A 25716-nucleotide genomic window follows, 5' to 3' on the forward strand; every position below is an offset into this window, starting at 1 on the left:
GCTGTTTTTCAGGCTGTCTGGGACTTGTTTCCAGCATTATGGGACTTAGCTGAGTGAAACCTTTTCATATGGACTGTGATTGCTTTCTCAAAATTGGGCCCTGTTAAGATTTTCCTTGGGAAGCTGTCACACATTACACTTAGACCATACTAAGGACACTTAAATGTGAGCATCCACACATTAAAGCTCATTAACTCATATTAAGTGCCCTCTGAGTGTCTCAAAATTATGCCAACTCAGGTAAGAGTTAACTCTGGGACCTGCTGCCTAGCTCATGCTAGGGCAACTTCAGTCTGCTCCACAGAGATAAAAGGAGTCCTCCAGCATACCAGCATGCACCATTTCCAACTCCTTCCTGCAGAGCAAGGATACAGCTCCCATTTCCTGGCTCCTGGCTATGTCCCTTCTCACTAGCCCTTTAGTGGCAAGTCAGAGCTGTGCAACACAAAAATGGTATTAACCCTTAACATGTGACTGCTCACAGCACATTCTAACTTTAACACTACTTATCATTCCACAGAATTAGTATGGTCTAAATGTAAAGTGTAACTTTACCCATGGTCCAGACATTCAGCTCTACCTACTGCCTAGCTATATCAACAATATTACTAAGTAAAGCAAAGGTGCTTCACCGATTACTAGAATCCTCGGACTCCCGTGTGATATAAGTGATGAGTACCAATATTATGTAGCTCTTCAGCATGAAGTGCTCCACCTCCCATTATACACTACAGAACTGGAAATAGTTGCAGTAAATTTTCATGTTATTGGTGATTTGAAAAGTCATTGAAAGCTAATTTGCAGCAGTTATTTCTAGCAAAAGGAAAGTGATTCTGCTCTTCAGCATAAGCGCAAAAATAATTTAACAAAAATATGCAGCCTACAGCACTCATATGAACAGTTTCTCATTAGCTGTTCCTTCTCCCTTTAACTATGCTGAAGAAGTAGGAAGAGCATTTGCACTTTGGGTTGGAATAACATTAGCCTCCTACAGGTCGTTTTGAGATGGAAATTTGGACTCCTACTTAAAGGCAAACTTCTCTTCTCATCCTTTTTCATCTTCCTCAAATCTTTATCTGCCTTTCCTTCCTTTTCCCCGCATCTCAATCCACTTTCCTTGCATTCTTTGTCCCTGACATTTTCACCCACAAGCTCTTACCTCATCTTCCCACATCACCTCCTTTCTTTGTCGCTCTGGCTATTTCTTCATTCTTTGCTTCCCATTTTTTTCCAGTGTTTTGTAGCTCTCTTATATAAAGGGAATGTGCTGACCTATCTTTAAGAGACTTTGACCTTCTGTCTTCTGTACATATATAGCTTCTATCGGAATAGCATCCGAGAACTGTTAACCATATCTATTTTCCCATCTAACAGATGGAGGGTTAAGGCACAGAGAGACTCCAGGTTATGACTGGAGCAGTCACATTGAAAAATACAGGAGACTTGAAAACAAAAATAAATCCAAGTCTTCCCTCTTTCCCCACTTACTGAACTGACTGTGAACCTTTGGGATGCTTTTAAATGATCTTTCACAAATGTTAAAATGTGTGATTTTTAGCATATGATTTTGTAATATTTCTTTGACTATATTTATTACATATAGACTAAACTTAGAAACATATCCATGTTAATATTAGTTCCTGCCTGAACTATGTAAGAAAGCTGTATTCTGTACAATACTTATTCCTATGCCTTCTTTCAGTCAGCTGTCACATAAGTCATCCAGGCTCATGCTCAGCCACATGGTTTCAGATCAGCCATGTCATTATTGTAATGTTTGGCCTGAATGCACATACAGCAACTTTTCTTGCTAGCTATCCCATTATTTTACTACCACTACTAACTAGGCCATCCTGTTTATACTACTTAGGAGCAACTTGCATCCACTTCCCAAACTCAAAGGTCACTGGCACAGTCATTAATATAATCACACTGTTGGGCTCTGAGGAGTTTTATGCCCGATCCCAAAAAGCTTAGGTCGGGGTGCTCAAACCCAAGCCCATGGGCCAAATCCAGCCCAGGAAGCTATGTCATCTAGCTCCCTGAGGAGCTGGTGGGAAATGATAGCAGCATTCATTTCCACTCCCTTGCTGCCAAAGGAATGCACCCCCTGGATTCCTGGGGAGTTGCTCAGAGCAAATAACATGGTTTTGCATGCCAGATCATCCCAGTATGTAGCTAGATCCAAATGCATGATGTCAGGCTGGCACACAGCTGGATCTAGGCATACAGGTTTGGTTCAGCATGTGGCCAGTCTAGGCATAGGGTCAGTCCAGTGCACAGCAGGATTTGGATGCTCAGGATCGGTCTAGCAAATAGCAGAATTGCACCCCTGAACCAACTCTGTGTTGACTTCACACAGAATCCATCCTGTGGACTGACCCCACACCACTAATCCGGCTCACAGGGCCAGAAGTTCGAGCACCACTGCCTTAGATTGCAATCATGTGACTGCTGGCAGAAGCAGGCAGGAAACCCAGGGAACTCCCCAGGATGGGGATCAGGGCAGCCCCAGGATCTGGGACACGGCTTTCCCATGGCCACCCCCCCCAAGATATTGTTAAGTGTAGATTTGGGCTAATATCACCCCTTCTTCATCAGATCACCCCCCTATTGTAGAACTTTCATTTTGTAGAGCTTTCACAAAAAAACATATGGGGGTTTTGAAGGGCTCCCGTTTGCAGTGATGCTGAGATTGCTAATTGAATAGAAGCGTGTTGTGGACAAAGAATGTCTGGGGACATCCTGAAGTCTTTCAGACACGTTCTTGTTCCTGTTTCATAGAAATTAAGAACGCAATGGGATCCTTGTGAAGGAGTTGGGAAATCCAATTTGAAGGGTGCACAGTGAGTCACCATGGTAGCACTGGTAGATGGATCTTTAATATTTCATAGCTCCACTATTTCCAACTCCAGCCCCTTTCTTGGACTGTAAAGACAGCAAGTGAGAAAGGGAGACAAATCAGTCTGGGTAGCTGAAGAAGTAAGACCTTCCAGGCCAAGGGGTACTGCCGGAGAACTCTGAGTAGGAGGAGACACGTTCCTGGCAACAGGCTGCACAGAAGGCCCAGAGAGGTTGAGGGAGCAATGGCAATACACTGAGAAGTAAAAAAGAAACTCCTCATACAAGGAGCAGAGACTGTGGCCACCAAAAGACTGAGGTAGAAAGTAGTCAGTCTTTCATTAGACTTACAGTAACATCTAATTTAAAAATATTTTTTTCAAAACAACAAACAGCCCCAATCAGATAAAATAATCCCTGTGAATTATTCTGTAGAACAGTGCAGCTAGTTCACCAAGTTTCATTTTCTTGCATTTTAAAATAGCTGAAACATTAGGCAGCAAAACATATGCATAGCTTTGTAAATGAAGAAGCAAGTCAACCAGCAGCACAGTTGGCACCAGTGGAATACTGCTTGGCCAACAAAACAAAACAAAACACTTCTGCATTCACAGAGGAGTTTCTTCTGAGTATTTGGCTGCCTTAGTGCTACAAGCTAAGTGTCAACTGATAAAATATTAAAATTTGACTGTTTCTTAGTCCTTCTGAAGAAGGCTGTGCAACATTTCATTTATAGGCCCTTTTACTTCACCTTTGATTTCTGTCTCTACAGCTTCATAGGAATCATTAGCAAATTATAGTCAGGACAAAGCAGTATATAGTATAGTGGTTCTTTAGGAGAAGGGAAACATACTCAAAGTAGCTGAAATCAATGTAGAAGAAAAAAGCGCTTTAGTTTCATAAGCAGCGCTGTGAAAATTGCAACTTCCGGTGCTCTCCAGCAGCATCCTTACTTACCTCTGACCAAGAACTTGGGCCCATCTTTGCAACATAGGTCTAACTCCCACAGAAATCAAGTCTTACTTTTTTTGAAAATACTGAGCACCCGTCTGCACGCTTTGATTTCATTGTGAGCTGTTAGGGTCTCACCACGTTTGAAAATCAGGTAACTTATTTAAGTGGCTTAATAAATATTGAAGAACCCAAATTTAGGAAGCCATTTTTAATTTATAACTCCCAATTTAGCTGAAAGGATTTTCCTAGTCTATAAAAAAGCTATAGGAATGTAGAAAAGTGTAAGGAAAAATCATTGAAATATCACATGTGAGCTATGGAGTCCAAAAAAATTAATACATAAAAAGTTTACCCAATATTAACAGTATCCTTTTTTGCTGCTTCATTGAAAATTGAGAGTTGTAATTTTCCCATAAATTGTTAATGCTAAATTTCTGTATAAACAAGATATCTAGTCAAATGAAATCCATTTGACTTGTAACCAGTTTTTTGCAGCATCTGGTGGGTGCAACACACAAGGCACAGTCCAGGGGATTCTCTGCTACCTTTGTGCCTTCTGGGTGACTGTGGGGGTCAATATAGCTTATGCCCAGAGATCTGGGCTTTCCTTTCACCATGGAAAACCATGGTAAAATGTGGATTTTCTCATATTAAGGAGAAAAATGTGGATTGTCTCCTTTATAGGAAAAAAAGGGAAATGGTGGGTTTCCCTTTGCAGACTGGCAGAGTTCCAGCCTGCAAGGACCTCAGGGGAGTGGAAGGAGGGTGATCAGGCAAGAAGTGCTACATGCACGCGTGCGTACACACATGCATGTGGCAGCCAGGCAGCATGGCTAAGTACAGACAGTCAAAAAGCCCAAGGCTGAATAGATTCAGTCTTGCAGGTTAGTCTAAGGTGCAAAGATTGAACCAATAAGCAAAATAACAGACATTCATTATTGATTCAGGAAATGCAGCCACGTGCTTGCAGTGGCTCAAGCCAGAAGCCGGGAGTGGGGGCGGGAGCAGGGGGAGGAGCTACAGCATGGCTCTCTAGCATGTAGCCAACATGGGCTGTGTGTTCACTTCCTCTGCACTCACAGGAAAGAGTCCTACTGCTGTGAGTCTGGACTGCTGCCCCTGAGGTCTCTGGGATTTGCAGTCAGACTCACAGCAGTAGGACTCTGCAGGGTTACTCATCACTTCCTCTTCCTCCTTCCAGGTGCCTCTGGGATTTGTAGTCCACAGTCACTGCCAGCACTAAGTAAGCAGGACAGGGCAACTCCATACTAGGAGGAAGGGAAGTTTAACCCCACTCCCTGTCCCTGGACCACAGCAGAGGTTTGCTTCTGGGGAGCAGTGAGCCAGCCCTCACTGCTCTGGCTAGGGAGCAGAGGAGGGGTGGAGCCAGCACTGCTCTCTGGAGCAGGCAGCATGCCCAGCCCAGCCCAGGGCTGCAAACTGCTGGGATGCTGGGGGACTATGATTTAACTTGAACCAGGAAGGGGTCTGGGACAGAAGTTCCATAAACCAGTTTGACCTAAATCAGCTAAGTCTGATACTATATCAGACATGGCAGGGGGTTGGACTAGATGATCTGTCTAGGTCCCTTCTGACTCATTGATTCTATATTCAACCAGGTTTATCTTAAAACAGTTTCAGCCATTTTGAAACTGGTTGATGTCACTGAACCTCTATTCTGTTACAGGTTTAAAGCAGTTTCTGATCATTTAAACTGGTTTATATGTAACTTCTGTCTCTAGCCCATGAGACCAGCTCACACAGCTCCGTGTAGGTCCTAGGCAAGGAGCAGGGAGCAGGATGAAGCCACGGGTGGCTTGGCCATGGGCATGGGGACAAATGGTGATGGAGAGCATTCAGGAGCAGGCCGGAGGGGAGACAGTTGTGGAGTAGGTGAGGGGACTCTGGAGGAAGTGGGGAGGAGAGGGGAAGGGACTGTGGCACAGGTGAGGGGGAGGGGAGGAGAGAGGGGCAAGTGGGGTACAGAGGATCGCCACGTGTATCTCAGGGCACTCTGCCAACCAGCTCCAGATGAGCCTTTTGCCAGTCCCCTGGCTTTTCCTTTCTGTGGGACATGCTCCCTAGCAGGTGCAGCGCCTATCCTTCACCTCGCTGCCCACCCTTTGCATCGCCCAGTCCTGCACAAACAGGCCATTGCCCTGCTGACAGGGCCTCTGCCTCTGTGTGGGCAGAGCCTGGCCAGTCGCTCCAGTGCACAAAGTGAGCTGTTGCTGCTCTGGGCTTGCCTTGGCCCTGAGGCTCATCTTTTCTGGGTGAACTGGACTCTAGCCTGGTTCATACCTCCTTAACTAGGAGGTGACTGTCGGCTCAAATCTAACCATTTCCATCTGCGCCCTTGCCATAGTCTCTACAATCCCAGGGACCTGCACTGCCACCACCCCAAGCTCCAAGCTCCAAGCCTTATGCCCGAAAGTAAAAGGAACTTGGGAGGGACCACCCAAGTCCCAGCCCTGCCCCAAAGGGAAAAGAGAGTCTGGCCCTGCTTCCAGTTGCCTTCCCACCCATCCGCACAGCCCCAAGCACCATATTGAAGGCTGGAAGTGTGTAAGCATATTTTCATCAACTGTTTCTCTGTCTTCACAGTGTTAGGACTTTGGGAATGTCCTCATTTGCCCTGCTTTTACTGGTGCCATGTTGTAGGGTGTTTTTTAGTGTTTCACATATTGTTTCTTATAGTTGCTGGTGAGGGTTTGAAGTGGATAGTTGGGGAGTCTTTAGGTAAACAGTTGAAGCAATTGGCTTCTTCCAGTCTCATTTTCCTGAGATTAGCAACTCATGGATGAAAAGGTTTAATCAATGCACATTGAAAATGGAATGGGAAGTAGAACCAATTAAGATTCTTGATGATGATCTGTAATGAAAAACTGTAGTTAGATGGAGAGTGAACGAGAGAAAGAGGACTTTGAACAAACTAAATAATAAAAACTGAGATTAAAATTATTTTGCCTCTATTTGCAAGGAAAAATTTTTACATACTTTTAGCAGGTATTTTTATACTCATTGTGTGTATAATATATAAGGCCTTTTGCAAGTAAATTATATGCTCCCATTTCACCTACAACTGATATGCAGAGTGGGAAGGAATAGCCATTACAACAGTAAATGTTAAATAATAGTTTAGAGACAGAACACAAAGATTTCTTTAAAGAAAAACAAGATCTGGGCTGATTAGCATAAAATTTAATTTTCACTAATCAGTCTGAGATGAGAGAACCATAAAATGAGCATTAGGCATAAATTCACGTTTTAGAGTGGATCAGAGGTAGAAAAAAGGAGCTAGTGGTGTTAAGATTAAAACAGGGAAGTAAAGAATAGAATAGCAATTGAGGGGGAGGGGAACCAGGTTAGCTGTTAAAGATGATAAAATCTCTCACAATTAAAACCATACGCTTACTCACTGCAGTAAAAAAACAAGAATGAAATTCAGTGATCTCAGGGTACGTGGAGGAGCTGTCCATTGCTTATGCTGCATTCAGGTCCAGTCAGGTCCAGTTCCGACTTAGTTCCTTCTACCCAGTGGGAGACGGAGAAGCCACAGGAGTAACTACAGCTCAAGGACTGGAATAATCTCTTCTGACTGGTCAGACCCAGAAAGGAGAAACAGGTTTGTTTTTGGCTGGTGATCACGTCATTATTTCTTCAGGGGAGATGGAGAAGCCATGCCAAGGGTTAGAAAGGGACCTTCCCTCTGCTCCACTGCCTGAGAACATGCAAAGTCTTTATTTCTCAAAATATACAACTCCCTCCCTTCTTGTCAGTTGGTGTTTGTGTATGAAAAAAATGTTCTGTGATCTGCATGCCTGCCTTCTTGGGATGACAGATCAAGCTTTGGTAAGGAGCTGTCATCCAGGGAAGGATTCTTCTACAGCACAAGCAATCTCAAAATCTTTCAAGGCTGAATAGTATCAGGCATCAGGGATTTGTCATTTTTGCAGCTAATAGACATCCGTGTCTACAAGTAGAAGAGATATCTCTTCCCCTTGGTATTGCAGTACAGTGGAACTGGATAAAGTGTTTTTTTCCAAGATCACTGCATCTCAGTGAGCAGGCTGTCTTTTATTGAAAGTCTTGCATTTTTGTTTGAGAAAAAAGAGGGCCCTTTTTTCTACCTTGATGTTTTTGGAGGTCTTAATATAGCCATCGATTTGCATCTTGCCATTAAACTGTTCTGTTGCACAGTAACACTAAACTCTGATCCAGTTATCTGGCATTAATCTTGATAACTGTTGTGATAGAGAAGAGGAAAATTCCTGTGTATCTTGGAGATGATCTAATCAAAATCATTTGGGTCTGCCCCAAAACATTGCCTTTGGCCAGTGAGTGAGACTTCATGCCAGTTGGAGGTCCCACAGCCTGAGGAAATCATCTCCCTGTTCAAGGCAGTGGAGCAATAGAAGTAAGTCTTTGCATTTGGCACAGTGAAAGATCTGTCCCTTTGTCTTGCTGTTCATTAGGGATTTTGGTTTTTCAGTTGTAACTGAGCCAAAAAGCCCATTATTTCTTACTTCAGTGGATAAGTCAATTTTTAATGCTATGCTCATTTCAATTTGTTGCCCTAATATGCCCATCATTATTTCCTGAATAGAAGCTTTAATTAACTAGAGTTAGTGTGGAAAATGATGTATCAATAATTTCAAGTTCAGTTCAACACTAAAAAGTGACTGTAAAAACCACATTGTGGAACTCTATATCTCTGGCATCTCATTGATTTCCAGATCAAACATACTTAGTTTAGAGGTAAAAAGTTCTCATCAGTCCAGAAGATTCTGCATCTATATCAACACTGCCTTTCTGCCACATCCAGAATCACTGGGAAGAAACAAGTTTTGTCCATTCTTTTCATGCCCAAACCTGGCATTTGGGTAGTGTAGACTAATTAGAAGAATCTTAAGTACCTTGGAGTTACTTCCAGGCACTTCTGAGACAATGTTGAAAACAAGGAATACATTACATCAGCTCTACAGAAATTGGCTTTCTCTTTGCTTCCTTGTGCATTTTGTTGGTTTATTTTGATCTGTAGTACAGACTTTATAAAGTCAGATCTTGACTGAATGAGAAGATTTTTGTTTGTGAATGTTGTCAAGAACTGATATAAACCAGGCATCTGAGCTATTAGTTTCTATATTTAAATGCTAGGTAGCATGTGTTTTCTGTGGAAGTCTCTTGAATCTGGAATTCAGTTTAACTATTTATCTTACATAGCCAAGTTTGCACCTTTGAAACATAGACCCATTGTTCATTCTCAAGCATTTACTTGAAGGATTGGTGAGATATGTAAGTAGTATTTATGGAATTTCTTCTGTTTCTTTTCTGGGAAAGAGATGATATGATATTAAATACGACATTTTATTAATCTAAATTCTGCAAGCCTTCTACCTACAAACCATAGGTGACATGTAGGGGGATATGTGCCCCGCCCTGCAACAGGGCCGCTGTCTATCATGGCACCTGCGGGAGCTTGCCAGCTCCGGCCCCACCTATGATGCTGATGGCAGTGCCTGCAGTAGCTTGCCGGCTCTGCCCCCACCGCCGATGCTGGCACCTGCAGGAGCTCAGCAGCTCCAGCCCTACCACTGCTGCCAACAGCGGTGTCTGCAGGAGTTCTCCAGCTCCACTGCCACTGCTGCTGGGAGCATCTGTGGGAGCTTGCCAGCTCTGCCCCCACCACTGATGCCAACAGCAGTGCCTGCAGGTGCCCCTCCCCTCCCCCCTGACTCGGGAAGCACCAGTCGCCCATGTTACAACTGTACATCATAGAAGATCCTGAGGTTCTCTTGATGTCACTGTCCTAAAATAACCTACTATCTACCTACTACCAAAAAGTGATTTTGTTTTTAATCTATGCCTACAACAGGCAACTGTAAAATCAATTTGTATAACCTTGGGATTCTGTGAGTGGAGGGAGAGGAAAGCTCAATGTACTCAACCAGCACAAGTTTCAAATTCAGTAGTCTTATACTAGAGATACTAAATGGTCCATACTTTTGGTTTTTTGTGAGAATTAAATGCCTTTCAGAAGCCTGTAATCTGGTGTAAAGTGTACAAAAACTATGTGGAAATTACCAAAAATTTGAATATGGGAAGCAGCAGCATCATGTAAAATAGTGTTGCTTTATTGAGATGGACATCCGTTTGCTCTGTGGAGGGAAAATACAGGCAGCCTGCAGCTGCCTGCACTCTCCAGCCATCCCAGACAGGTGATCCCGGGACTCAATCATGCATACCCTAGTAATTCCTATGCAAGGTTGTGCCCCTGAAGACCTAGGAACATCTGCCTGACTTTTCCCACTTACAGAGATGCACCCTGGGGAATCCCAGTCATATCTCTGAAAGAGGGGATTGGGGTTCCCCACTTATGGAGACCGGCCCTGGCATTTTCTTAAGCAGGGAAAGCCCATGCAGGTCTTAGCATGGAGGCATGGACCCAGGGAACCCTCAACACACTGTGCTTCCCTACCAGGAGCCATGCAGCCCCATGCCTCTATGCTGGGACCCATGCCAGGTCCCACAATGACCTGTGCTTCCTGTCAAGGCATGGGTTAACATGGGTTTTGGTGAGGAGGCACAGGATGCCAGGATTTCCCCTGGTCCAGCATTTCCATCCTGCTCTGCACTGGGATCTTCGCTGACCTATGCCTCTAAGGTACAGGGTGTTATGGGACCTGGCATGGGTCCCAGCAAGAAGGCACAGGGCAGAAAGGGTTATGGGGAATCCCCAGGAAAGGAGAACATGTTGCCCATTGTCCTGCATCAGGCAATGTGTGTTTCAACCAATAAAGTGGATCAGCTTTCAGGAGTCCCAAGCAAGCACCTCTCTGGGGAGCATGCTGTGACAGCAGGTTAGATAAACCTTTGACTGGGATGGTTTGGTCAGGGATGATCCTGCCTTGAGCAGAGGGTCAGATAATATGACCTCTGGAGCTCCCTTCCAGCGTTTCTGTGATTCCAAGGCCACATTGTGCAGGTTCTGTCCTTCTAGGTGTGGCTTTATATATCATTCTGTGAAATCTGTGATTAGAAGTTAGCTATGCAAACTTATCAAAAGAAGAGGTTGATACATTATGGTAAGATCACTTGACTTACATTTTTAAAAACAATATTTAACAAGTAGTTGTGTGAGAGATGGGTTTGAGATATTTGAATCCTAACACAACCTCTATTAGCACTGAGTCCTATCTCCTTTTCAGGCTGACCAAACCACTGAAGACATAAATTGGATGTTCCCAAATTGAAAAAAAAGGAGGCATTTCAAGCCAATGGGTGAGGTTCCATTAATACGTTCAGGGGATTTTTAGGAGTCTGATGACAGAATAGCATATCAACAAATGGAGGGATATAGCAAGTTGCAGAGGTGCTGCACCTGCAAGGTTTGCCCTAACAAGTCAGTTGATTGCTCAATTAAAATCCAAGTGCTACATGAAAAATTTACAAGCATGATCTGTCAGGAGCAGAGAAGAATTACTGACTGAAATGCTCACTGATGAAATAGTTTCATAGTAGCTAGGGTCAGGAGGGACCTGAACAGATCATCTAGCCTGACCCCCTGCTACAGGCAGGAATGAATGCTGGGTTCACAAGACCCCAGACAGGTGATCATCCAACCTCCTCTTGAATATGCCCAAGGTGGGGGCAAGGACCACTTTCCTGGGAAGTTGGTTCCAGATTTTGGCCACCCTAACTGTAAAATATTGCCTTCTGATCTCTAACCTAAATCTATTCTCCATCAGCTTATTACCATTGTTCCTTATCAACCCAGGTGGTGCTGGGGAGAAAAGGGCTCTACCTATTTGCTGTTGATCTCTCCTGATGAGTTTGTAGGCAGCCACCAGGTCCCCCCTCAACCTCCTCTTGCTGAGGCTGAACAGGTTCAGGTCCCTCAGTCTCTCAATGCTGACCTAAGCAGCAGGTGATATGCAACTATAGACTACCAAACCTACACACCAAAAGGACAAGGACTGGGGATGTTTTCACCAAAGATTTCTTTTTTTTTTTTTTACATTCCTTGGAACTTTTCATTCCTGCAAAATAGGAAGTTGATAATAAAAGGACCTTTGAAAATTTTACCGGCTGCCTTGGCCTATTTCCATTGAATAGCCAAATGAAGTAGACAAATTATTGTTGACTGTGGCCCATAAGCCAGGACAATCCAGCTAAGTTATTACATGGGGCAGTGCTCTTATACCAAAAGGGTAAATTAGGAGTGTTACTGTGGAGCAACCCATTCACCAATATCAATTTGTTATTTAAATCAACATCTCTGCACTTGATGGAAAATAAAAGATGATGGAAAAGTGAATATTGGGTAAGTAGAAAGGTGATCTCCAGCATATCCTCTAGGTAAGCTTGCAAGTGTGGCTCACATTTGCTCCTAGGCTCGAGTATAAAGTGCAGATAATACTGGGGTATGGGAATGCATGGAGAGTTTGCACTGTATATGTAACTCTAGTTATGCATAACATGAATGAATGATCACAGAACAAAAGATAAAGGACAGGGACCCTTGAACATATATAGAAAAACATTTTTTTTTCCACTCCATATACATACAGAGTTTTATACAGGCCTTTGTTCTGTTTTGCTATTAAGCTCAATGTGATTGCTATTTTCTCAGATGCAAGGAAGGGTACTTTGTACCCTAAAGCTTGTTGATACTCCTCCCTACTATATAGTTGGTTCAATAAAAGTTATCATCTACAAACATCCATGCTTCTTGCTTTTTTTTCCTGAAGAGTCCCAGCCACATCACCCAAACACAAACCTTAACTTTGATATTTCTTATTTTTGTTTTTCTGCACTGTGCCTATGATAGTATACATGTACTTGTACCTTCTATGTTAATATTGATAACAATTTCAGACAGCCACTTGCAGCTCTCTCATAAATAATTCATTTTTCTAGTTCTACAGAACAGATCTTCAGAAACAAACAGCTCTTGCAGTGGGACAGATTTAATGACTAGAAAAATATGTACGGTTTATCAGAGACAAATGCATGAAAATGACAATAATGCATCTAGAATATGCATTACCATGCAGGCAGAGCACTAACAGAGAAAGTAAATCATATTTATTTAAAGCTATAACTTTTAACAATTGTTTTGGAAACTGCACCTGCAAGTAATTCAGTGCTGCATTCTAGTAAATTAAGGGAGTGCTTTTTAAAATTTCATTGTAAAATTTCCTTTGAGAGTCTTTCTTTCTACCAAAAGAAGCAAGTGCCATTATTCTATTGTGCCTCCTCTGCTGTTTCATAGATAAGTGAATATCACTTCTGAGCATGAAGTTGCCTCTATTTAAACAAAAATGAGTAGACTGAAAATTGATTCTGAGGTAGAAACATATAACGATAAATTAAAAAACATGCCAGCCTTATTGAATTAAGGGAAAAAGCCAAACTGGTTCAACTTTGCCTTCCTACACGTTACTCTGTGTCTTGTCATGTACATAGTAAAACTAATGAACTGCAATTAAAGACCAACAGTATTCAAAACAGAGCCAGTGTTCACTCACCTGTTCATTAATGTGGAAGGTCCAGTCATACTGATGTGATGTAATTGGGAAGAGTTCACAATAATGGGCTTTTTCATAGAATCATAAAGACGTAGGGCTGGAAGGAACGTCTAGAGGTCAGCTAGTCCATCCCCCTGCCCAACATAGGATCATTCATATCAAACTATCCTATACAAATCCAATGTCTAACCTCTTAGCAAAACTACACAGTCATAGATTCATAGATGCTAGGGTTGAAAGGGACCTCAATAGATTATCAAGTCCGAACCCCTGCTTAAGCAGGAAAGGGTTTTAGGGTCAGATGACCACAACCAGATGCCTATCCAGCTTTCTCTTAAAGACCCCCAAGGTAGGGGAGAGCACCACCTCCCTTGGAAGCCTATTCCAAATTTTTGCTACCCTTACCATGAAGTTTTTCCTGATACCTAACCTAAATCTGCTCTCTGTCGGTTTGTGACCATTGTTCCTTGTTACCCCAAGAGGTGCCCTGGTGAACAGAGCATCTCCGATCCCTTGCTGTGTCCCCCTAATGCATTTGTAGGTAGTCACAAGATCACCTCTCAGCTTTATCTTGCGGAGGCTGAAGAGGTCCAGGTCCCTCAGTCTCTCCTCATAGGGCTTGTCCTATAAGCCCCTAACCATATGAGTGGCCCTCCTCTGGACCCTCTCGAGTCTATTAACAACCTTCTTGAAGTATGGCACCCAGAACTGGATGCAGTACTCCAACTGCAGTCTGACCAATGCTGCATAGAGGGGAAGTATCACCTTCTTGGTTCTATTTGCCATGCATCTGCTGATGCACGATAAAGCGCACTTAGCTTTGCTGATGACTCACACTGACGACTCATGTTCATCTTGGAGTCCACTCTGACTCTGAAATCCCTTTCTGCTTCTGTGCTGCTGAGAGGGTCACTTCCCAGCCAGTAGGTGTGCTGGATATTTTTGCACCCTAGGTGCAGCACTCTGCACTTTTCCTTGTTGTACTGCATCCTATTGTGTACTATTGTGTATTGGCCACTTTTCTAACCTGTCCAGGTCTGCCTGCAATCATTCCCTACCCTCTGGAGTGTGCACTTCACCCCATGATTTAGTACCAATCCACTTCCAGGTCCACCGCGAAGCACACGATCAGCCACAGGGGCACCCCGCATGCCCCGCCCCCAGATCCAGGAGGCACCAGTCACTGAACCAGGGGGCACAGGGGGACTCCCCAGTGTGCTCCCCAGCAGACCCAGAAGTGGACCAGAAGTGCTTCTGGTCCACTTCCAGGCTTGCTGCCAAGTGCGCTGGGGACCCCCCTGTACTCCTGTGGGACACTCCATCTGACCCAGCATCTCAGCATTCACCTGGTACCTTGAAATATGTAGAAAAAACATTTAAAGCTGTGTCTATGTCCAAATCATCGAATCTTTCTGAATCTCTCTGAATCAATTTGGAGGGTTCCTATTAGATTTGGAGAAATTAAAGGATCTCCTGGTTTGATTTGGATTTGGAGATTCGGCCACTGAATCGGGCTGACTCTCCAATGAACCGAATCAGCAACTGAAGCTTCTCACAGCCCTAATAGCTTGCATGACTGCAGCACTATCATGGATGGGTTCAATCTGTTCAGGAAGGACAGGCAGGGGAGACAAGGAGGAGGAGTTGCACTTTAGGTAAAAGAGCCACATGATTGCTCAGATCTCCAGTATGAAGTTGAAGATAGGCCTGTTGAGAGTCTTTGGGTTAGGGTCAGAGGGGAGAACAACAAGGGCGATGTCATGGTGTTGGTCTGCTATAGACTACCAGACTAATACGTAGTGGTGGATGAGGCTTTCTTCAAACAGCTAGTGGAAGTTTCCCAGTCACAGGCCCAGGTTCTCATGGAGGACTTCAGTCACCCTGACATCTGCAGGGAGGGCAATACAGTAGGACACAGGTAATCCAGGAAGTTGTTGGAGAGTACTGGGGACAACTTCCTAGTGCAAGTGCTGGAGCGGCCAACTAGGAGCCATGCTCTTCTGGATCTGCTGCTCACAAACAGGGATGAATTGGTGGGAAAAGTAGTAGTGGATGGCAACTTGGGCAGCAGTGGCCACAAGATGATTGAGTTCAGGATCCTAAGAAAAAGAAAGGACAGAGAGCAGCAGAGTAAGGACCCCAGACTTCAGAAAAGCAGACTTCAGCTCACTCAGGAAACTCATGGGCAGGATCTTCTAGGAGGCCAGTCTGAGGGGGAGAGTGAGTCCAGGAGAGCTGGCTGTACTTTAAAGAAGCTTTGCTGAGAGTGCAGGAATAAACTATCCTAAGGTGCAGGAAAACTAGCAAGTACAGCAGAAGACCAGTTTGGCTTAGCAGGGAATGCTTCAGTAAACTTAATCACAAGAAGGAAGGTTATAAGAAGTGGAAACTTGGACAAATAATTAGGGAAGAATATAAGAGCATTGTTAGGGCATGCATGGATGAATCAGGAAAGCCAAAGCACAGTTGGAGTTGCAGCTAGCAAGGAATGTGAAGGATAACAGGAAGGTTTTCTACAGGTATGTTGGTGGGAAGAGGAAGATCAGGGAAAGTGTGGGTTCATTACTGAATGGAGGAGGAGCAGAAAAGGCTGAAGTTCTCAATGCCTTTTTTGCCTCAGTCTTCACAGGCAAGGTCAGCTCCCAGACTACTGCATCAGCACAGTTTGGGGAGGAGGTGAGCGGCCCTTGGTGGTGAAAGAACAGGTTAGGGACTACTTAGAAAAGCTGGACATATACAAATCCATGAGGCCAGATGGGTTGCACCCGATGCTTAGGGAGTTGGCTGATGTGGTTGTAGAGCCATTGACCATCATCTTTGAAAACTCATGATGATCAGGAGAGGTCCCAAATGATTGGAAAAGGGCAAACATAGTGCCCATATTTGAGAAAGGGAAAAGGAGGATCCAGGGAACTACAGACCAATCAGCTTCATCTCAGTGCCTGGAAAACTCATGGAGATGATACTTAAGGAACCATTTCTAAGCACTTGGAGGAGGAAAAGAAAGTAATTAGGAATAGTCTGCATGGATTCACCAGGGGCAAGTCATGCCTAACCAACCTGATTGCTTTCTATGATGAGATGACTGGCTCTGTGGATGTGGGGAAACCAGTGGATGTGTTGTACCTTGATTTTAGCAAGGCTTTTGACGCTATCTCCCACAAAATTGTCCCAAGCAAGCTCAGTACGTATGGGCTGAATGAATGGACTGTAAGGTGGATAGAAAACTGCCTGAACATCAGGCTTAGAGCATAGTAATCAATGACTCAGTGTCTAGTTGGCAGCTGGTATCAAGTGGAGTGCCCCAGGGGTTGCTCCTGGGGCCAGTTTTGTTCAATGTCTTCATCCATGACCTGGAAGATGGCATAGAGTGCACCCTCAGCAAGTTTGCAGATGACACCCAAACTTGGGGGAGTAGTAGATAAGCTGGAGGGTAGGACTAGGATTCATAGTGACCTAGACAAATTGGAGGATTGAGCCAAAACAAATCTCATGTGGTTCAACAAAGACAAGTACAAAGTCCTGCACTTAGGACAGAACAGTCCCATGCACCAGTACAGGCTGGGGGCTGACTTACTGGGCAGCAGTTCTGCAGAAAAAAACCTGACTGTTACAGTGGATGATATGTTGAATATGAGCCAGTGGTGTGCCCTTGCTGCCAATGATCATTGGGGATGGTCCTGCTTTGAGCAGGGGGCTGGATTAGATGACCTCCTGAGGTCCCTTCCAACCCTAATTTTCTGTTTCCATAATAAGGGTTAAATGTCATAATCCTATTTTTTCTTTGGCATACTGTTTATATATTATTGTATTCTTTATATTAATATGTGTTTTATATGAATTCTGTACTTTTGACTGAAATTTGAATTTGAAGTATATTTATTAAACAAATAAGTGATACAGTTGTAAATTGGCATTTAATATTCTTGTCAACTGTGTTTATGTGGGTGCTTCTACACATGCAGTTAATGCTCATGAATAAATTCTGAAGTTTATTGCTCCCGGGCATGCTGTTTGAACGTGTGGCTGGGACCACAGCACATTGAGCTAGGTCAGAGCAGACCTCAGCTGGCAGTGGGCGAGGGGGATCAGCCTGCCAATGCAGGGCTGCTCCACCTGGCTCAGTGTGGTGCAGAGGGAGGGGCTGGGGCACAAAGGTGCTTCAGAGCAGGGCTAGCTGGCTAGGGCCCTCATGCCCCAGACAGCCAGGGCAGCATTTGCAGGTGCACTGCTGCAGAGTAAAAAGCTCTGCAGCAGGACAGTACTTGTATTTACAAGTACTATCCTGCTGTAAAGTTAATTCATTTACTCCAGCTTACTAGAGGCATACACTATGTTTACTGCACAACTAATTAATCCGCTGAACATTACATGTCTCATGTAAACACACCCTGTTTTATATGTTTAATTTATATTCTTCCAGAAGGTCCCAGTGCACATTCTTCTTGGCAGCAAGGGTGAGCTATTAGTGGAACAATGCAAAACTGTGCCACACCATCTTGAAATGAATGACTGAAACATGGGAAAGTGGTTTCAAAATATTGCCTAGCTGATTTGAGTAGGTCTAATTGGCCTAATTTTATTATTCTTTAACATGCAAATATGTTTCATTTGAGCTTTTTATAATTTGTCAGTCTTTTCTCTAGTCACTATCATTCCATTTCTTCAGCACCAAACTGGTATTTTAAACACATATTTTTATCTTAACTTAAAGTATCACAGATAATGGAGAGCAGAGTAAATCTAGCTTTAATCATTTGAAACCGGATGTTTTATTCTACAGGGAGCATCACAGTTGCCCAGATATTTTCAAAGTTGATTTACTTTCTGGTTAATTTTTTTATGAAACATCTGTCTACATTGCATGTATACCTTAATTCACTGAGTCTGAGAAGCTTCTCCTGGTTTCTTTGTAGGATTGTAGAAAAAGGATATTACAGTGAACGAGATGCTGCAGATGCTGTTAAACAAATCCTGGAAGCAGTGGCTGTAAGTATTAACTAATACATTAGGCTCAGTTTATAATAATCTTTTACCAGTGTGGACTAAGTATGCAGGTGTGGAAATAGCAGAATCTCACTATAGCTGATCTGTGTGAATTTAGTTCTGTAATTATTTTTCTATCGATCCCTCAAAAGTATTGATACCTTAAAAGGCAGAAATGACCTTGGGTGACACTAGTCTGTTTCATGCTACTGTCCATCTGCTATAGTTGAATGAATATTCTTTGTCATTATCTATTCTCAAAAGCCTATAACCTCGTGTATGCCTGAAAATGGTAGAAGATCACTGGCATTTTTATTGAACTTGCAAACTACATCAGGGTCATTTCTTCAGAATTTTGTCTTATGTGAAAGATACATTGCCCTTCCACTAAAAACAGAGACTAATGGGAAAAAAATAATCTGCCAGGTTGCATAATATATTAGAGATACTTCAGTCAGAGTTTCTGCAGAAAGATTACAAAAAAGACCTCTTGCTTAATTTGCAGTCACTGCCTGAGAGTGACCCTTCACCTATTCTAACACGTATGTAAGAGCCTTTAAGCAAATCATGCACAACCTTAAAGGAGTCCTCAAAAGAGACAATGCATCCAATGTAATTATGGTGTGAAAAAGTGATTAGTATAGATTGCATCAGCATGTCTAGTTAAAAATGAATTTTCAAGACTGCAAACTGCCTGTCCATAAAGTAGTCTAAAGCAGGTGTTTAGGGAGTATCAGAGCCTAAGCTATGATGCAAATTTCAAGTAACTTCATCAACTGGGCCCTAAAATATATCCCTCTTCCCCTTATACTGCATACCTTTAAAATTTCAATTTTCATTAATGCTTTCACATACTGAAAAAAAAATCTAGGAGCACGGTCTACATAAAATTTGTATTACTGAACTGGGCAGTACTGAGTTCAAGAACATTATTTAAACTAATACCTTATTAGACTTTATATCTGGCTTCACAGAAGAATGTGTGGGTAATGATAATAGTGAGATCACTGCAGTCTCTGCTTAAGCTCACAGTTGTTTCAGGGTTCAAGTAGGAAAGGGAGAAAGAGAAAGAGGGCTGGCCTTCCCAACAATTGGGTAGCTGGCTAATTGCTCGGTGGAAATAAGGTTCCCCTTTATAAGCGCGATAGTGTTTATAACAAAAAGGCAAAGCAACCAACTTTAGTAAAACAGTGAATTAAAGGTTAAAGAGAAAGTTCCTATGTTACATCACAACTATAAGTTTTCCTCCTTTGACTCCTGCCCAAAGGAAGATCCCAGTAGCACTTTTTTCCCTCATGCTTATTTTTTGTTTGATGTGACCTCTACCAACTGGCTGGATTTCTTCCCTGAATCCATGATGCTTCACCAAGCGCTGTGATGGTCCATGGGTGTCCAGGAGTTGGAATTGTTGTCTGGAACTGTGTTGGATGTTGAGATATTGGCAGGACAGAGAGATCCCCATGGGGGATAGTTTTGATGGTGGTAAGCAAAAAAAACCAAACAGTCAACTGTATCTACTCGTTTTGCATTTTGCTTGTTGTATCACTGATACCCTGTGAGAGGCCTGGTAGGGGGCTTAATTCTCAATATTTCTTATGTTGCCAACATATGAGGTTTTGGAATTGTCCTTTCTTTCTCTGAAAAGGGCACAAAGTCGATAGGCAGAAATTTTAATTTCCAATTTAACTACATTTTCTGTGTGTTTATAGATTTTAGGTGAAACAAAAGCAATATGCAAGTCTAGAATTCTTACTGGTTCTGTAGAAAATAGGGTGAGCTAATGAATGCATTGCTTTTGTTTTCCTAAAAATGTCCAAGAGTTTTGGTGGAAACTCCATTTTCAATATATTTTTCTGTATTGTACCTTCTGATCCTCCATCACCTATTAAATGTTTCAAACCATATTGGAAAGGTGATGTGTTTAATCCCACAAGGATAAGCTAATTGCTCTTCTACTTGTCAGATATTGAGGGCAGCAGGCTCTGTAGAAATGATCTCATTTGTTCTCCAAAATAAATGGTGCCTGAGTGACAGAATAATAAAGGAAAGCAGAGAACTAAAATAGATATGAATATGAAAAAATATGATGGTCATTACAATTGCTCAAGAATTCACAGATTCTTATACAACATACAGCTGTTCACTGTGACTGAAATCGTGGCTCCATTAGAAGCCAACTGGAGTTTTGCCATTGACTACAATGGAGGCAGGATTTATTTCCAGGAGAAAGAATCTGGCTCTTCTTAGAGAGTTGTTTCTACACTTTTTTGAATAAACTAAGCAAAGCAATATGTTTGCATCAGTTTTATGTGCTCCCTCTTTTTCAAAACAGTTCTTTCAACTCAATAAATATTCATCCAGGAGCCTGTAAATTGATCACATTGATTTTTCTTTCTAATATCAGTGAAGTGTAAAATGGAGGCCAAAGTACTGCAATTTTAGCCTTGCAAAAGAAATGAGTTTTCTGAGCAGAGTTGCTGTCAGTAAAAAAAAAAAAAAAAAAAAAAAAAGACATTTTGCAGCAGAAGTATAAATAATTTTAATAAATGCAATAAAATATTGCTTTTAAAGATATAAATGATGATTATTACAGGAAAATTCTTTATATTGGTGCCTTTGTTAGTGCAGAGAAGCTGCCAGACATTTTCAGAGATATGTTTCAATTTTGTTGATCTGGTTATCTGGTAAAAAGCACTACAGCCGGCCAAAATGTGGGGAAACATATTTGGCACTTGTTTTTTCCATAACTGTGGAATCAATCTGACTTTGTATATTTCTACTGTTTTACCATTCATTTAGGCAATGGAAATGTTCATATACAACTTTCATGACACACAAATGTTTAGAACATAGTAGTGCTTCAACTGCATGATAATATATATAGTTTTGTTTGCACAAATGATTCAAACAGTTGTCAGTAACAAGTTTTGATTAAGCAAGATCCTTTTGGGGTTTGTTCGTCAACAGAAAAAAGAGCTGAAATGCCTGAGTAAATTTTTCCTTATGTATATAGTTTGTCCAGCTGTAGAAGATACCCAGAACAAAATGTTCCCTGGAAAGAGAACAGAACTGAAAGGAAGAGCATGCAGATTTAAAAACAGAAAAGTACCATGTGTTCCCATAACATAAAATGTAATTTATTATTCAAAGTCCTAAATTAGTAAAACACTTAATTATTCAATAAAGTTGTAGCATTACATGCATATATAATCATAAATGTATGTTTTCTTCAATTCCAAGTAGGATAGTATTCAAGTACTATAATACTTATTATATTACAGTTAAAGCACATTGGCAACAATCCAGGGGTGCCCATTTTAGTGTCCATCAAAATGAGGGGGAAGGCTTGGACTTAGGGTAATAGAAAGGAAATAGCTGAGGCTGAGATGGGAAACTGATGAGTGGAGTGTGGGTACAGAGCTAAATGAGTCTTATACTTATTTTATTGCATTTGGAAGTCTGTACTGGGGGATATACAGTCTCTCACCTTTAATCTGAGTTAATAATTTGGGTATAATATATTTACAATATGTTGCAAGAGTAGTATAATAAGATCCACACTTTCCTTTTTATATACAAAGTTTACAGCTATATAATGAAAAATCATTGCTATATTGTGCAACATATTATAGGTTACATTTACTATAACTATATATTTACTATGTTTATTAAATGTATAATCTCACAATATTATCATTATAAACTTATTTATCTCTTTGTTTCTGGATTTGAACCATTTTTGACCACATCTTTTTGCTATTCCCAAATTCTAAAAACAGCAAATAGATGAATACTGTATATTTGAGTATTGTAAAGAGTTTTGACTGAACTCATGATCCATTAATAGACCTTCATTACTAAAAATTACAACACCTTCTTAATGTCATAGTAAAACTGGAGAAACTTGCTGACTTTTTGCTGGATTTAACTACCTAAGTCACTGGCCTTCCCCAAATTTATGTTGACTTTCTGGGCTTTTAAAAACCCCAAATTCAAGGAGAATCTAGAAAAGAGGTTGGAAAGCCATGTGAATTTTATTTGCCAAAAAATTGCTGAACCAAAATAGATAGACTTTACAAAGCAATCAAATTATAACTTATATCACTGGAAGCTGAAAAATGTTAAGTTAAAGTCCTTTCTTTAACTGAGGAAGCTATGGCAAAGCAATTAAAGAACTGAAGGAGATGCATCATCCTTTCCTTTGAGGTTCTCTGTATTTTTGTTCTGTGCCACAGTTATCCTGTTTTCAGCTGGGATAGTCTGTTATCAATCTGTGACCCTTTTTTCTAGAACACCAGTACTGCCAAAGGGATAAAATGCAGGTAATTGAAATTTACCTAGTTAAAATGGTAGATATTATTGGGCAGCCTCACAATAATAGATAACATGCTTTTCTTGCTTTCATAAAACATACTTTATTTTAAAAATACTAGACACCTGAGAAATACAAATAGGCATGTTTCTTATATGATTTGTAGTGTTGGCTTCATCAGCGAGGTTCACATGTTCACCATAGTCACCCTTCATGAGTAAAAGGGCTGGAGTAGTATACAGGGGTTTCTTAAACCAAGGATCCAATTGTGGGAAAGAAGTGAATCTGCCACTCAGTCAAAGATAAGGCTGAATTCTGAGGTGTCCCCCTCTGAAGTACTAATAATAAGGTATGTCTACACTGCAAAGTGCATGGTGGGGGGAAGACAACCATACTTGCCAGACTGGTCTTTGAGCATCTCCAATGTAGAGCCACATAACTGAATAGAGACATTCACACAGATTGCCCATTCATCCAGTGCTAGAAATTCTAGGGCAACAGTTCTTGATGCTTCACTACCTTTTAAGATACAAGATTTTTTTGAGATCTGATTTAGGGTACTTAGATTCAAAACCTATTTCATTCCTAGCAATGTAGTTAGCCTGATAAAAGGTTAAAAAAAATTGTCTCACATTTTTCCTGGATCATTTCTGCTACAACATCACTCCAGTACTATCCAGCCTTGTATCATTCTAGGTATTGGTTTACAGTGTATTATAGGAAAACTCTATCTGTCCTTTTTGAGCCCCCAGCAAGAAATGCTTGATTTCCTGCCAGTATTTTTAATGAAGTATTTATGGATTGCTACTTCTTCTGTCCATGCTGGTAGATGCCAAGCCATGACTCAAGTACTTGTGGATAAGTTCTTACTTATGGCTGTGTTGTTGCTGCAGAGGTTTCAAATGGTAAGGAAGATCTGTTTTCATCAAATTACTGATGACTGTTCAGCAATGGCAGATCTCAGAGGGAAGATGATGCATAGTGGATGCAGACATGACAGAGGGGGTGCTGACTACAGTTGAGCCCAGGTGCAGATAAGACAGGCACTAGGACAGGGACTAGGAACTAGGGTTTATTAGGGAAATGGGGGACTTGTTTTTGAGAGGAAACTAAAGGAGCTTAGTTTGTATGATCTAGCAAAACAAAGACTGAAAGGGGACATGATTGTTTTGTAGAAGTACATCAGTGAAGGTCTTCAAGGAAAATTATTTAAGATAAAAGATTATGTTGTCATCAGAACAAATCTGTATAAACTGGCCATGAACAAACTGGCCATGAACAAAGCCGGAAATCAGAAGAAAGTTAGCGGCTAGTTGAGTATCAAAATTCAGGAACAGCTTTCCAATAGGAATGGTCAGGGCAAAAATCCCAAGTGCATGCAAAAAACCTACACAAGACGGAGTCTGATCAATGTATGTAAGGATTTATATGATATGGAGCCTGTGATAACAAGTAGCTGTAATCAGTGATCTGGTTAGCAAGGATTTAGTTAGGGAGCTTCTGGGGGGGTTGGACGTATTCAAGTCAGCCGGCCCGGATGATCTCCACCCTAGAGTTCTAAAGGAACTGGCCGAGGTCATTGCAAGTCCCCTGGCACAACTTTATGAGCACTTGTGGTGCTCTGGTGAGGTACCAGAGGACTGGAAGAGGGCCAACGTGGTCCCCATCTTCAAAAAAGGCAGGAAGGAGGACCCGGGAAACTATAGGCTGGTTAGTCTCACCTTGATCCTAGGCAAGCTGTTTGAGAAAATTATGCTGGCACACATCCAGGAGGGGCCAGCAGGGGACTACATGCTTAGGGGCAACCAACATGGGTTCATCAGTGGCAGGTCCTGTCAGACCAACCTGGTGGCCTTTTATGATCAGATCACCAGATCATTAGATGCAGGGATAGCAGTGGATATAGTCTTCCTGGACTTCCGGAAGGCTTTTGACACTGTCTCTCACCCTGTTCTCATTAAGAAACTGGGGGGCTGTGGTGTAGACACCCACACAGTCAAATGGGTCACCAACTGGCTGGTGGGCCGCACCCAGAGGGTGGTAGTAGATGGGTCCTTCTCAACCTGGAAGGACGTGGGCAGTGGGGTTCCGCAGGGCTCGGTCCTCGGGCCCACACTGTTCAACATCTTCATCAGCGATTTGGATGAGGGGGTAAAAAGCACCCTGTTCAAATTTGCTGATGACACTAAGATGTGGGGGGACGTGGGCACATTGGAAGGATGCAACAGGCTACAATCAGACCTGGACAGGTTACAAGGGTGGGCGGACGAGAATAGGATGGGTTTCAACATAGACAAGTGCAAGGTGATGCACCTTGGGAGGAACAACCGGCACGATACCTACAGGTTAGGGAACTCCCCTCTTGTCAGCACGGAGGCGGAAAGGGATCTGGGGGTCATCATTGACTCCAAGATGAACATGGGCCAGCAGTGTGGAGAGGCAGTAAGGAAGGCCAACCGCACCTTGGCATGCATCCACAGATGTATCTCGAGCAGGTCCAAGGAGGTGATCCTCCCCTCTATGCGATACTGGTCAGCCCGCAGCTGGAGTATTGCGTCCAGTTCTGGGCACCACACTTCAAGAGGGATGCCAACAGCATGGAGAGGGTCCAGAGGAGGGCCACTCGTATGATCGGGGGACAACAGGGCAGGCCCTATGAGGAGAGGCTGTGGGACCTGAACCTGTTCAGCCTCCAAAAGAGAAGGCTGAGGGGGGGGATCTAGTGTCCTGTTATAAACTAGTCAGGGGGGATCAGCAGGCATTGGGGAAGTCAGTGTTTCCCCGAGCACCGCCAGGAGTGACCAGGAATAACGGTCACAAGCTGGCAGAGGGTAGGTTTAGGTTAGATATCAGGAGGCGCTACTTCACGGTCAGGGCGGCAAGGGTCTGGAACCAGCTTCCAAGAGAAGTGGTGCAGGCTCCTACCCTGGGGGTGTTTAAGAGGAGGTTAGATGAACATCTTGCTGGGGTCGTTTGACCCCAGTATTCTTTCCTGCCATGGCAGGGGGTCGGACTAGATGATCTGCTCAGGTCCCTTCCGACCCTAGAAACTATGAAACTATGAAACTATGTATGAATGAAATTGTCCATCAC

At 42.5% G+C, this 25716-nt stretch overlaps 1 protein-coding gene across 4 annotated transcripts in view; it reads left to right on the forward strand.

Moving 5' to 3' along the window:
• The window catches only part of CAMK4 (calcium/calmodulin dependent protein kinase IV), a 338512-nt gene that overhangs the window by 163557 nt on the left and 149239 nt on the right, over nucleotides 1-25716 (forward strand). For all 4 annotated transcript variants that reach the window (XM_090038364.1, XM_090038366.1, XM_090038365.1 and 1 more), the window contains one exon: nucleotides 18242-18314. In XM_090038364.1, coding sequence (XP_089894490.1) covers nucleotides 18242-18314 — 73 coding nt within the window. The remainder of the gene's footprint in view (nucleotides 1-18241; nucleotides 18315-25716) is intronic.

Source organism: Crocodylus siamensis, chromosome 3 (genome assembly GCF_052110815.1).
Source record: "Crocodylus siamensis isolate JL-2025a chromosome 3, ASM5211081v1, whole genome shotgun sequence".
Lineage (NCBI taxonomy): Eukaryota > Metazoa > Chordata > Crocodylia > Crocodylidae > Crocodylus > Crocodylus siamensis.